The sequence below is a fragment of the Microcaecilia unicolor genome, chromosome 3 (assembly GCF_901765095.1).
Source record: "Microcaecilia unicolor chromosome 3, aMicUni1.1, whole genome shotgun sequence".
In the NCBI taxonomy this organism is placed as follows: Eukaryota; Metazoa; Chordata; class Amphibia; order Gymnophiona; family Siphonopidae; genus Microcaecilia; species Microcaecilia unicolor.
The window spans coordinates 373,476,751-373,490,300 of record NC_044033.1 but is presented as its reverse complement, the minus strand read 5'-3'; the positions used below and the strand labels follow the sequence as shown (position 1 = coordinate 373,490,300).

The 13,550-nt window shown below is 43.0% G+C and overlaps 1 protein-coding gene across 1 annotated transcript in view; it reads right to left on the bottom strand.

The window, feature by feature from the left end:
- Positions 1-13,550, bottom strand: part of NRBP1 (nuclear receptor binding protein 1) — a 220,912-nt gene that overhangs the window by 188,669 nt on the left and 18,693 nt on the right. Inside the window, 2 exon segments of the mRNA XM_030198591.1 lie at positions 3,699-3,800; positions 3,878-4,000. Coding sequence (XP_030054451.1) covers positions 3,699-3,800; positions 3,878-4,000 — 225 coding nt within the window.

Below are 13,550 nucleotides of genomic sequence, written 5' to 3'. Positions count from 1 at the left end.
AAGCATGTCCAATGTTTGTGCCCTGGGTTCATCTGTTTCCAAATAAAATGGGACATACTTGGTCTCCCTACCAATTTCCCCAAACCACCACTCATTTCTCCAACTGACTGCAGAAATATATGCAGAAGGTGCAGGGTATACCACCTGAGACAATGCCACTAGTAGTAAGGGGCTCAATACATAAGTATGGCCATACTCAGACAGACCAAAGGTCCATCAAGCCCAGCAATCCAGTGCCAATCCAGGTTACAAGTTCCTGGCAAGATCCCAAAACAGTAAAATTTTATGCTGCTTATTCTAGATATAAAGCAGTGGTTTTCCCCAAGTCCATTTTAATAATGGTTTGTGGACTTTTCCTTTAGGAAGCCATCCAAACCTTTTTTAAACCCCTCCAAGCTAACTGCTTTTACTACATTCTCTGGCAACGAATTCCAGAGTTTAATTACACGTTGACTGAAGAAATATTTTCTACGATTCATTTTAAAATTTACTACTTTTTAGCTTCATTGCAGAGCCGGTGGGGGAGGCGGGGCTAGGGCTGGGCAGACTTCCACGGTCTGTGCCCTTAAAATGAGATACAAATCAGTTAAGCTCATTTCAGCTCATTAATAGTATTAAGCTCATTAATAGTATTATAAACCATTCTTGGTTCGCTGAAATTTTGTCTAGGAATATCAGTAGATAGAAATCAAAGTCAGGTATTCACAAAGTAGCACATATGAGTTTATCTTGTTGGGCAGACTGGATGGACCATACAGGTCTTTCTCTGCCGTCATCTACTATGTTATTGTGTGCCCCCCTAGTCCTGGTATTTTTGGAAATAGTAAACAAGCAATTCAGGTCTACCTGCTCCACTCCACTCTATTTTATAGACCTCTATCATATCTCCCCCTCAGCCATCTTTTCTCCAAGCTGAAGAGCCCCAGCCGCTTTAGTCTTTCCTCAAAGGGAAGTCATCCCACCCCATTTATCATTTTCGTTACCCTTCTCTGTACCTTTTCTAATTCCACTATATCTTTTTTGAGATGCAGTGACCAGAAATGAACACAATATTCAAGGTGCGGTTGCACCATGGAACGATACAAAGGTATTATAACGTCTTCATTTTTGTTTGCCATTCTTTTCCTAATAATATGTAACATTATATTGGCTTTCTTAGCGACTGCCACACACTGAGCAGAGGGTTTCTACATATCAACGATGATGCCCAGATCCCTTTCCCGGTCAGTGACTGCTAATGTGGAACCTTGCATTACGTATAGTTCGGGTTCCTCTTTCCCACATGCACCAGTTTACACTTGCTCAGATTTAACGTCATCTGCCATTTAGATGCCCAGTCTCCCAGTCTCATAAGGTTCTCTTGTAATTTTCCCAGTCCTCTTGCGATTTAACAACTTTGAAAATTTTGTGTCGTCAGCAAATTTAATTACCTCACTCCCATCTCCAGATTATTTATAAATATGTTAAAAAGCAGTGATCCCAGCACAGACCCCTGGGGAACCCCACTACCTACCCTTCTCCATTGAGAATACTGACCATTTAACCCTACTCTCTGTTTTCTTTTAACCAGTTTTTAATCCACAATAGGACACTACCTCCCTACCCCGCAACTTTCCAATTTCCTCTGGAGTCTTTCGTGAGGTACTTTCTCAAACGCCTTTTGGAAAAACAAGATACACAATATCAACCAGCTCACCTTTATCTACATGTTCGTTCACCCCATGTTGGCTTTGTCTCATTAATCCACGCGTTTGAATATGCTCTGTAATTTTGTTCTTTATAATAGTCTCTACCATTTTGCCCGACACCGACGTCAGGCTCACCGGTCTATAATTTCTCGGATCACCTCTGGAACCTTTTTTTAGAAATTGTCATTACATTGGCCACCCTCCAATCTTCCAGAACTATGCTTGATTTTAAAGATAAACTACATATTACTAAATAGTTCCACAAGTTCATTTTTAAATGCTATCAGAACTTGGGGATGAATACCATCTGGTCCAGGAGATCTGCTACTCTTTAATCTGTCAAATTGCGCCATTACATCCTCCAGATTTATAGAGATCATTCAGTTTCTCTGACTTGTCAGTTTTGAATACCAATTCTGGCACTGCTTTCTCTCCCAAATCTTCCTCAGTGAAGACCGAAGCAAAGAATTCATTTAATCTCTCCACTATGGCTTTGACTTCCCTGATTGCCCCCTTTACCCCATGGTCATCTAGCGGTCCAACCGATTCTTTTACCGGCTTCTTGCTTTTAATATACCTAAAAACACATTTTACGATGCGTTACCTCCAATGCAATCTTTTTTTCAAAGTCTCTCAGGAATTAGAGGAGCTATGAGAGACTTCAGACCAACAAGATAAGTAACTGGGAATATCAAATTTGACTGAATTCACTGAGTCATTAGAAGTGATAACCCAAGAGACCACCTTGTTGGCCACTTTTGCTCTTGAGCCAGACAGGAATACTGTCTTGTGACTAAAATTCAGACATATGAATTAATATTTTTTTGAGTCAAAAATACAGGTTTTCATGATCTATCTAGAGCAAGTCAAAAGATATATTTATTTATAATTTCTTTATTAATTTTCAAAATAAACAGCTCACAATACAGTTCGAAGTGCTCATTAACACACGTCAAAACTCGAGCTCACAAGCAAGAGGCAACAACCAAGTCCAAATTGAGAGAATCATGAAAAGAGTAAAGAGAAAGAAAGAGAAGCGGAAAGAGAGAAAAAGAAAATAAAAAGGGGGAAGGGGGAGGAGGGATGGAGGTTACAAAACAGAGCATACGGCATATACACCTAATACACCACACATCATGAGATGGAGCGGAAATATGACACTAGCGGCAACCATTTTTCTCTATACTGAGCACACATAGGTGATTTCTTTGCGCGATGCATTTCGAATGTATAAATTTGAAACAGTAAGCCCTGGCTTTAGGGGGCTACATATTTGTTGAAATTTTCTTGTAATTGTATTGTTACTTTTATGGGTTAATCTTATCTTTTGACTCCGAACTCTTAGTCTCTAAGAGGAAATGATAGCCTAACTTGATACCTCTAAGAGTTAAATGCTTAAGGTAAGCTGCAGCTCACATAAGTGTGCCTCAAGTAGTTTTTCCTAATTTTTCTTAGAAAACTTTAGTCATGTTTTCCCCTTTGTTGTGGGTAAAATTTAGAATAGATCATTTATAAGAATCTGATTTCCTGTTTGATTTCTATATTTAAGTTTATGCCATGTATTATGGTGTGATTTATAAATTTCCAATTATAAGTTTAAAAAAAACAATTTAAAAAAACTACATATAGTAGACTAGATCACAAAACTTTAAAAAAGGAAATAAGTTGCCTCTATTACCATGTCTTTGTACTATTCCTCTCAACGTTAACATAACTAAATCATCCTCATTCTAACCGCTCTCCTCTTGAACCCACTCTATAACTACTGATATATGTAAGAGGTTTTTACAACCCAATATACTTATGATAGGTATAGATCTCTTCAGGAAACAAGATGAAAATGGTCTTTGCTGCTTCAAATCACCTTAAAAACAACTGACAATGGTAACTCTTAACGAGAGGCTCCAATGATTACATTGAGTGAATACACTTGGGAAGCAAAGGATAACAAACTAGAAAGTACAGGGAAGAGAAGCAGAGAGAGTGGAATACTACAAAAAGGTATCTTACCCTGGCTTTATTTTCCTTTACATCGGCCCAGTACTTGTGGAACTTGACAATATTAAGATGCTCCAGCTGGATGAGATTATCAAACACAGCTTTCACTTTCTCCTGTGGAACAGCAAGTCAAAGTTTCAGCAAATCATACATCACCTGTGTCCCTTTTGCCACATCCATTATAAAATTACCTCCTGGAGCTTAAAATTCTTCCTTTCCGAGAACTGGACCTCATTCCACACCACCTCAACACCCTCCTCTGTGTCCATTGCCAAATAGGCACTATCAATACCAGGAACATTGCGTTGGTTCACCTGCAACAAAATGCAACGTAAGGACTCTGCAGAATTATAGTCCGGTGCAATGCTATCAACTTCCCACTGCTCTTCTCTAGAAAGACTACACCCAATTTAGTTTGAACCAAGTCATAGCCCACACATCCTCATTGCCAAAGACGTGTGTAGCTCCCACATGAATAAACAGTGTCTAAGAACAAGATGACTCACTTGGGAGGGTATAATGATCTGCTGCTTAAAAGCAGCAAATGGGGAATATAATGCTCTGTCACCAAATGCATAATACAAGTTTCACAAATGTTGCCCTACTAAGACGTGCACAGATTTGGTCTCCCTATTTTGGAGAGGGGTGGAGGGGCAGAACTGAAAGTACAAATATGAAACAACAAAATAGACTATAGCTCTGTCTCTTCCCCCCCCCCCCCCCCCCCCCCCATTAGGCAATCAAAAATTTAAATGTGAAAATATAAGTCAAGCCATAAGATACAACTTGCAAACACTACACTTGGTCAATTCGCATACTAGGCAATACCAGTGATATATGGAATATAAAATGATTTAAAGAAAAATAAAAACACACAAAGAGCTACTTTAAAAAGTAGAAAAATTCCAGTTACTTTAATAATAGTTCTCATGCGATACTTGTACATTCAAGATGGGTTTAAAAAAAAAAAAAAAAGGAACAGGAAAAAATAGTTCAATTTAGGGACAGCTGGCCCCAAGCAACTTTCTTAACTAGTTTAAAAAAGCCAAGGGTTCATTTAGGGTTTGTCATTCCTGGAAAGTGAGTTGTCATTATGCTGAGTCAGTTCAGCATGGCAGAGGAAAGAATCCAATTCTGTCAGGCACTCTGCTCCCAGAAACAAGTCCTTTTCCTGGGAGGTTCAGCATATTTTTGAATGGAAAGCAGCTAATACAAAAGGATTTAGGGAGAGGGGGTTATTTGAGAACACAATCAAGTAACCCACTTTATTCTGCATTTTAAATAAAAGCCAACTTCTATCAAGCACCAGCAAAAGAAAAATCAGTTATTTTTGTCAATATTCATAAAATGTAAAGGCAGTTAACCTGGTAAACTGTATTAATAAATGAAATGATTATGAACTAGAGGAAGCATTTTAAAGAATTTATATACTAAGTACAAATTAGACCACAGGGATGTTGAACACTGGATACTAAATGAGAAAAAAATGCTGATCATGTCACTCATTGTTTAGTGTACCCTTGAAGGTAAAGATGGAGGTGGTACTAAGCAACTGGAAGGCCATAGATGTAAATCTGCTACACAAAAGGTGGGAACGAGGAAACAGACCTGTTTAACAAATAGTGGGCAAAACCACAGAAACACTACTGAAGAAAAAAAAATTACAGCAGTGAGAAAAATAACCTAAAGGAAACCAGACAATATGGCTTCACAAAAGGGGAAAATCCCACCAAAAGTTTGGGAAATGCTGGTCTTTTGCATATAAACTTTTCAAGCCTAGTACACCTATATTAAAATGTATGGCACATCAGTCTCCACAGAGCAATTAGTGTGAACAAAAGAAAAATCTACAGTTGAAATCCCGGGTGAGGGACAGGAAAACTCCGAGACAGCTCAGGAGGAAGAAGAGACCATGTTAATGCCTACACTACAATGCTTTTCTTATCTAGGAGTGGAAGAGTAGCCTAGTGGTTAGAGTACCAGTCTTGCCATCCAGAGGTAGCTGGTTCAATTTCCACTGCTGCACCTTGTGATCTACAGCAAGTCACTTAACCCTCCATTGCCTCAGGTACAAACTTGGGATTGTGAGCCCTCCAGGAACAGAGAAATACCTAGTATACCTGAATGTAACACTGAGTTAACACTGAAACAGGTGTGAGCAAATTCCAAATAAAATATTTTGCAACACAAAAGTTTCTAAGACATATCAAAACGTTGAAAAAAAAGGATATGAAGAAACTAGAACTATGGGCAAGAATTTGGGAAACAAAAAGTATAACTCATTCTTTCAAATCAAGTCAAGTCTACAATCCCTTGTCAACATTCCACTTTGCCCCCAATTAACTCTTTCAAAGCATATACCCAAACCAAAAAACTAAGATGCAGTTAGATAAGTCTCTACCGCCTTGTGTCAACACTTGCCAGAAGTATCTCTGGTTATAACTAGATGTCAATGTTAAGCCATTCCCTTTTTATAAAATCTATCTATAGCTTTGCCAAGTCCCCTGGGGGAGCACTGTGTTCCAATATTCAACTCAAATTTGACTTGAAATGATATTGAGGCCGACTTGGTCACTCATGGGTTTTTACCTTTTTTGTTCCATGTTCAAGCAATCATATGTACTATCCCAGTTTCAGCTTTCTTGCAGAGGGCCATGTTTCCAAATAATTTTCTATACACCCTCCTATCAATAAAACAACCTGTAACATGCTGCTACCACTACCTTGCTTCATAGATAACCACCTAGGAATCACACTGCTACTGTACTGTGTTTAGTTTGAATGCATAGTAGGCATAAAGGTTTTCATTTTAATTAAAAAAAATTACCATATAGCTACAGTATGTGAGTATTCTTTGTATACCTCATCCTGCAATCAATGTGGCTTTCAATAGCAGCTTCCTTTCTGCCACTACCATACAGGACACTTTCTGGACCAATGTCACATGTGCATTTTTGACCAGATGGTCACAGAACCTTATAGCTTCTTCAAAGTGGCCACTGGCTTCTTGGTTGCCTCCCTCAAATCGCCTCATTGCTCAGAAAGCGAAGATACTTACCTGTAGCAGGTATTCTCCCAGAACAAGCAGGCTGCTTGTTCTTACTAATGGGGTATCCCTAGCACCCCAGGCTCACTCAAAACAACAAAGAAGGTCAATTGGGCCTCGCAACAGCGAGGACATAAGGATTGACCTACGAAGAAAAACAGCTGAGAGAGTGCAGCCTGGAACAGAACAAAAATGGGCCTAGGGGGGTGGAGTTGGATTCTAAACCCCAAACAGATTCTGCAGTACCGACTGTCCAAACCGTCGCGTCAGGAATCCTGCTGAAGGCAGTAATGAGAGGTGAATGTGTGGACTGATGACCACGTCACAGCCTTGCAAATCTCTTTTATAGTGCCTGACTTCAAGTGGGCCACCGACGCTGCCATGACTCTAACACTATGAGCCGTGACATGACCCTCAAGAGTCAGCCCAGCTTGAACATAAGTGAAGGTAATGCAATCTGCTAGCCAATTGGAAATGGTGCGTTTCCCAACAGCGACTCCCCTTCTGTTGGGATCAAAAGAAACAAACATTTGTGCGGACTGTCTGAAGGGGCTTGTCCGCTCCACATAGAAGGCCAATGCTCTCTTGCAGTCTAATGTACGCAACTGACGTTCAGCAGGGTGGGTATGAGGACGGGGAAAGAATGTTGGCAAGACAATTGACTGGTTCAGATAGAACTCAGACACCACCTTCAGTAAGAACTTAGGGTGAGTGCGGAGGACTACTCTGTTGTGATGAAACTTGAGGTAAGGAGAATGCACTACCAAGGCTTGAAGCTCACTGACTACCAGCTGAAGTAACAGCCACCAAGAAAATAACCTTCCAGGTCAAATACTTCAGATGGCAGGAATTCAGTGGCTCAAAAGGAGGTTTCATCAGCTGGGTGAGAACAATGTTGAGATCCCATGACACTGGCGGAGGTTTGACAGGGGGCTTTGACAACAGCAAACCTCTCATGAAGCTAACAAAAGGCTGTCCAGAGAGGCTTACCTTCTACACGATAATGAAAAGCACTAATTGAACTAAGATGAACTCTTACGGAGTTGGTCTTGAGACCAGACTGACAAGTGTAGAAGGTATTCAAGCAGGGTCTGTGTAGGACAAGAGCGAGGATCTAGGGCCTTGCTGTCACACTTGACGGCAAACCTCCTCCATTTGAAATAACACCTCTTCATGGAATCTTTCCTGGAAGCAAGACTCAGGAGACACCCTCAGAAAGGACCCAAGGAGGCAAATTCTAAGCTCTCAACATCCAGGCCGTGAGAGTCAGAGACTGGAGGTTGGGATGCAGAAGCTCCCCCTCGTTCTGAGGGTTGAAAAACACTCCAATCTCCACGGTTCTTCAGAGGACAACTCCAGAAGAAGAGGGAACCAAATCTGACGCAGCCAAAAGGGAGCAATCAGAATCATGGTTCCATGATCTTGCTTGAGTTTCAGCAAAGTCTTCCCCACCAGAGGTATGGGAGGATATGCATACAGAAGGCCGTTCCCCCAGTGAAGGAGAAAAGCATCCGACGCTAGTCTGTTGTGGGCCTGAAGTCTGGAACCGAACTGAGGGACCTTGTGATTGATCTGAGTGGCGAAAAGATCCACCAAGGGGGTGCCCCACTCTTGGAAGATCTTGCGCAATATGCGCGAGTTGAGCAACCACTTATGAGGTTGCATGATTCTACTGTGGGCCAGACTGTTTACGCATGCCAGATACATGGCCTGGAGATCCATTCCGAAACAGCGAGCCCGTCGTCACACCTGGACGGCTTCCCGACACAGGGGGGCTTGTTGATGTAGTACATGGCAACCTGATTGTCTGAACTTGAATAATTTGATTGGACAACCGATCTCTGAAAGCCTTTAGAGCATTCCAGACCACTCGCAACTCCAGGAGATTGATCTGAAGACCGGATTCCTGGAGGGACCAAGTTCCTTCAGTGTGGAGCCCATCCACATGACCTCCCCACCCCAGGAGAGATGCATCCGTTGTCAGCACAATTTTCTCTTGGTGAAACTGAATACCAATCATGAGGACTGAAGGAAAGCAGCTATTTTGGATTAAATTTGCAAATCAGCCAATCGCGAGGTATGGATGAACCTGAAATCCATCCTTACAAAGGAAGGCTGCAACTACTATCATGACCTTGAAAAAAATGTCTTTGGTGATGTGGAAAGGCTGAATGACACGATCATAAATAATAATGTTCTCCAAGGACTGCAAATCACAAATCTTCTGTGGGAAGGTGAAATGGGAATATGAAAGCACGCTTCATTGGGATCCAGGGAGGTTAGAAACTCTCCCTGTTGTACTGAAACTATTACAGACTACAATGTTCTTATTGTGAAATGCTGAACCTTTAACATTCTGACTTTTTTGAAGTCCAAACTCAGGTAGAAGGAAGCTCCCTTCTTTGGAACTACAAAGTAAATGGAATAACTTCCCAATCCCCAATTTCAACCGGGGACAGTCTCGACTGTGCCTAAAAGAAGAAGCATTTGCAAGGTGGCTTGAATTGCTTGATATTTGGGCTAGAGCTTGCATGGAGATTCCAAGAAAATTCTGCAGAGAAATGGGAGAACTCCAGTTTGTAACCTTGCTTTAGTATTTCCAAGACATTGGTCTGAGGTCATTTTGATCCACTGCTCATGGAACCTGTTCTGCTATTATGAAACCCAAGGAGTGAACTGAGACCCCATCATTGGGAGATGCAGAAAGCATTGGTAGGCCTGATACAGTAGTGGTTGGAGCTGGTATGTAATAGTTTTGGCCAGTGCCAGTGTGCAATTACAGAGAGCAGGGCAGCTGTGACAAACCAATATAGCTAACCTTTAGCACTGTAGTGTAGCGTTAGCTGTCCCAGCCATGAATTGAACTGTTTGTCAAAGCAAGCAAAATGGGAGAGTGAAGTAAAATATGCCCTATTAGAAACAGAGCTGAGTTCCACAAAGCAGTCTTGAACCTGTGATCTTCAGGTTGAAAGCTAGCCACCTTCCAGAATAAAACTATTTTGCTGTAAACACTGCACCTGGAAAAAAATTTCCCCATGGTTACCAATGGAGACCAGTGCACTAGCCTCAGAAAATAACTATATGTAGCATTTACTGAAACATGGAGCCAACAACACTAAGCCTAAGTAAACTCCTTTCTAAAGATAAAAGAAAAAAAGTTCCACAAAAGAAGTGAGGAAAACTTTCAGGTTGTTAAAGTAACTGCCCTCTGTGAAAATACTGAGGGGACTCAAGTTCTCTAAATGAAAGGTATCTAAGAATACGAGAACATTAAACAGGCCCTTTCAGAGGAACTAACACACATGGTGCAGTGCCCTGTTCACTGGCTCCCAAACACCAACTCTAGAACCAGAAGTAAAATCTTAACTCACCACAGACAGCATGGCCTTTTGGTGGCTGCTGCCACTAACGAATTCATTTTAGACAAACATAGCTTTTCCAGCTCAGGCGTGGAAATGGGGTAAAGACGCGTCATAGCCACCACCAATTGAAAGGCAATTCTGGAGTGACCCACTGAGTAAAAATGACTTCCTGCATAGCCTCATGCACTGGAAGAGACTGAAGCAGTCGTTTAGTGCTTACCATTTTAAGATTAGTAGATTAAGAACCTTTTGTGCCTTAGGTATAAAGGAAGGCAACTCCTTATGAAACACCCACACTGCGGTGGAATCATCAGAGTCCTCTGTAAATAGCTCCCTCTCCAATTCCTCCTGTGCAGAAAGGGGCTGCCCTGAAATGACTCCCTCAGAATGATATGGAGACAGGAGAGCAATACTTTTGAGCTGGAGGGAAACATCTCCTTTTCGAGGCAGGATCCATCAGTGGAGACTGAGGCAGGGAACAAGTCAGAAATCTCCAAAGGCTGAGCTAAAAAGGAATTGTAAGTTCCCCTAACAGACTTCTGCAACATATAGGCATTATGGAGCAGACGAATGACTTCGGGGGGAGGGGTCAGAGGACCCCAGTCTCAGAGAAATCCCCCAGAGCGGCTGACGTGTGTGAGGATCTCTGAAGCACAGCCAGGTGAAGGAGCCGCCGACAGCACTGCTCCCGAATCAAGCTGCTGTTAAAAAGGCTGCCGGATCACTTTCGGCCCCATGAGGGGAATGAGCCTGCATCTCTCCTGCTTGGAAAGCTAATGAAGCCTCCTCGAACACAGCTCCCTCTGCCAGAGGAAAGCCTGCACAGCCACTGCCCCAAAGCTGCTCCCTGCTTCCCACAGTGGGACCAGCTTTTAACAACTTCAGCAGCCATTGTGAAGAAAACAAAGATAAAACCACAACTGACCCAAAGGTGAAAGAAAATGTACAGATACATTCACCCTGGGAAAGCCAGCCATCAGGAGTTCTGCCTGTCAAACTCAGTGCTGCTGGAAGCACACAAACATCCTCTCCATCACTAAGCCCTCTTTACTGGCTCAAACCAGTATCTCTCCTGCAGCCAAGGCTGTTGGCTTTAAAGAATTATGCCCCAATTTATTTATTTTTTCAGTGAGGAAGGAGAATGAAGGAAGGGCTGGAGAGGGGAGAAAGGTGGGGGAGGGACCTGGGGTGACCAGGTGTATCCCTAAAGGTGGCACCGCTCAACCACACACCCCAAAGCTCTACTGAACTGAGAGACCCAGAACAGGAGCCACCATCAGATGAGACCAGGAGCTTGTGAGAGACCATCCATCCGCCTGCTGAAGACAGAGAATACTAACTGACCAAGGAGCATTCTATCCTATAAGACACTGCAGTTCAGCGCTATCTCTACCTGCTGGTAGATGGTCACAACCCACAAGTCTCTGGATTCCATCTGCTGCTGACTCTAAGGAAAACTAACCTTTTCTTTTTACTACCTAGATCAGTGATGGGCAACCTTTTGAGCTTGGTGTGTCAAAATTCGCCAAAAAACCGAGCATAACTTGGGTGGTGTGTCACTTCGAGAAAAAAAAACCATAATTTCATGATATTTATAGTTTAAACAACAAAAATGTATAATTGTAATATATAACTGTATTTAATAAACCAAAAACTAATTTAACTTACCTGCTTAGTGACTTCTTTGTTCATCTGTCAGTCGGTTTCTTTTGTTGGTCTTGATATTATTTAACTTGTGTGGGGTGCCGTGAACTAAGATAAGTGAGGGGGAGGGGGAATTCTTTAACTAACCTGTTATCAATAGAAATCAAAAAATAAAACATGGAAAAGAAAATATACCTTTTTTATTGGACATAACTTAATACATTTCTTGATTAGCTTTCAAAGGTTGCCCTTCTTCGTCAGCTAATCAAGAAATGTATTGTTATGTCCAATAAAAAAAGGTATCATCTTATTTTCTTTTCCATGTTTTATTTTGTTTGATTTCTATTGATAACCTTAAGAGTGAACTAACACAGCTACCACACTCCTTAACTAACCTGGAAAGGAAAGAAAGAAGAACAGCAGCAGCAGCAGGGTGAGACTTAGAAAATGAAAATCAGCTCACACTGCACATAATTCTCTGGAAGGTTTTCAGTAGATTGTCTTTCTTTCATAGAACTATGCAGGGGCGTATCTGGAATCCGGCGGTAGGGGGGGCCAGAGCCAGAGAGGGGGGGGCACATTTTTGCCTCCCCCCCCCCCCCCGCCTCTCTCCACCCCCTCCCCGCCGTCAACCCTCCCCCGTTGCTTACTTTTGCTGGCGGGGGGCCCCAACCCCCGCCAGACGAGGTCCGACCCGCAATCTCCATATTTCGTCTTCCTCCGTGGCCATGTGCTTCAAGGAAGTAACGCTGCAGTGCTGATTGGTTGAATCCAGTTCGGCGTCTGACGTCGCTGCGACAAAGAGCTCCCCAACCCAACAGGCTGGCATCCGTGACCACTACAATCCACTGAGGAATTGCCAGAGAAACACCCTTCCGCAAGTGAGGACCGGGGCACCACCACGTCAAGCTGCGCTTCGCCCTGGAAAGCCAAGGGAGCCTGCGCTGATAATCCTGAGACACCGGGGACCACCTGCACAGAAGGGAAGACAGAAGTGGTCTCATGTGAGCTCTGGCCCAAAGAACTACCTCCAAGGTCGCAGCCATGGAACCGAGAAGTTGAACATAATCCCACACTCGAGGACTGGACAACCGGAGGAGACTGGCTATCTGAGAACAAAGCTTGCGAACACGTTCCTCCGGAAGGAAAACACGTTCCAACGCCGTGTCGAAGCGAACACCTAAGTATTCCAGCTGTTGAGAAGGAACCAACTGACTTTTGGGCAGATTGATTACCCAGCCCAACAACCGCAACAAACAAATGACTGTCAGTAGCCCTGCGGCTTTCCTGAGCCGAATCGGCCCGAATTAGCCAGTCGTCCAAGTAGGGATGAACCCTGATCCCTTCCTTTCTTAAAAATGCTGCCACCACCACCATGACCTTGGAGAAAGTCCGAGGTGCTGTAGCAAGGCCAAATGGAAGCGCCCTGAACTGGAAATGATGTCAGAGTACGGCAAAGTGGAGAAACCTTTGATGTGGCTGCCAAATAGGAATGTGAAAATAGGCCTCCTTGAGATCTAAAGCCATGAGAAATTCTTCTGGCTGAACCGCTAATACCACGGACCGCAACGTTTCCATGCGAAAATGACGCACCCTCAAGCACTGATTGACCTTGCGGAGATCGAGAACGGGCCGAAAGGAACCTCCTTTTCGAGGTACCACGAAATAAATGGAATAACGACCCATCGGAATCTCGGAAGCTGGAGCAGGAACAATCGCCGCGAGATCCAACAGGGAACGGATAGTCTCTTGCAGAGCCACCCGTTTGGCAGAAGATACACAATGGGATTCCAAGAAAACGTCGCCGACGGG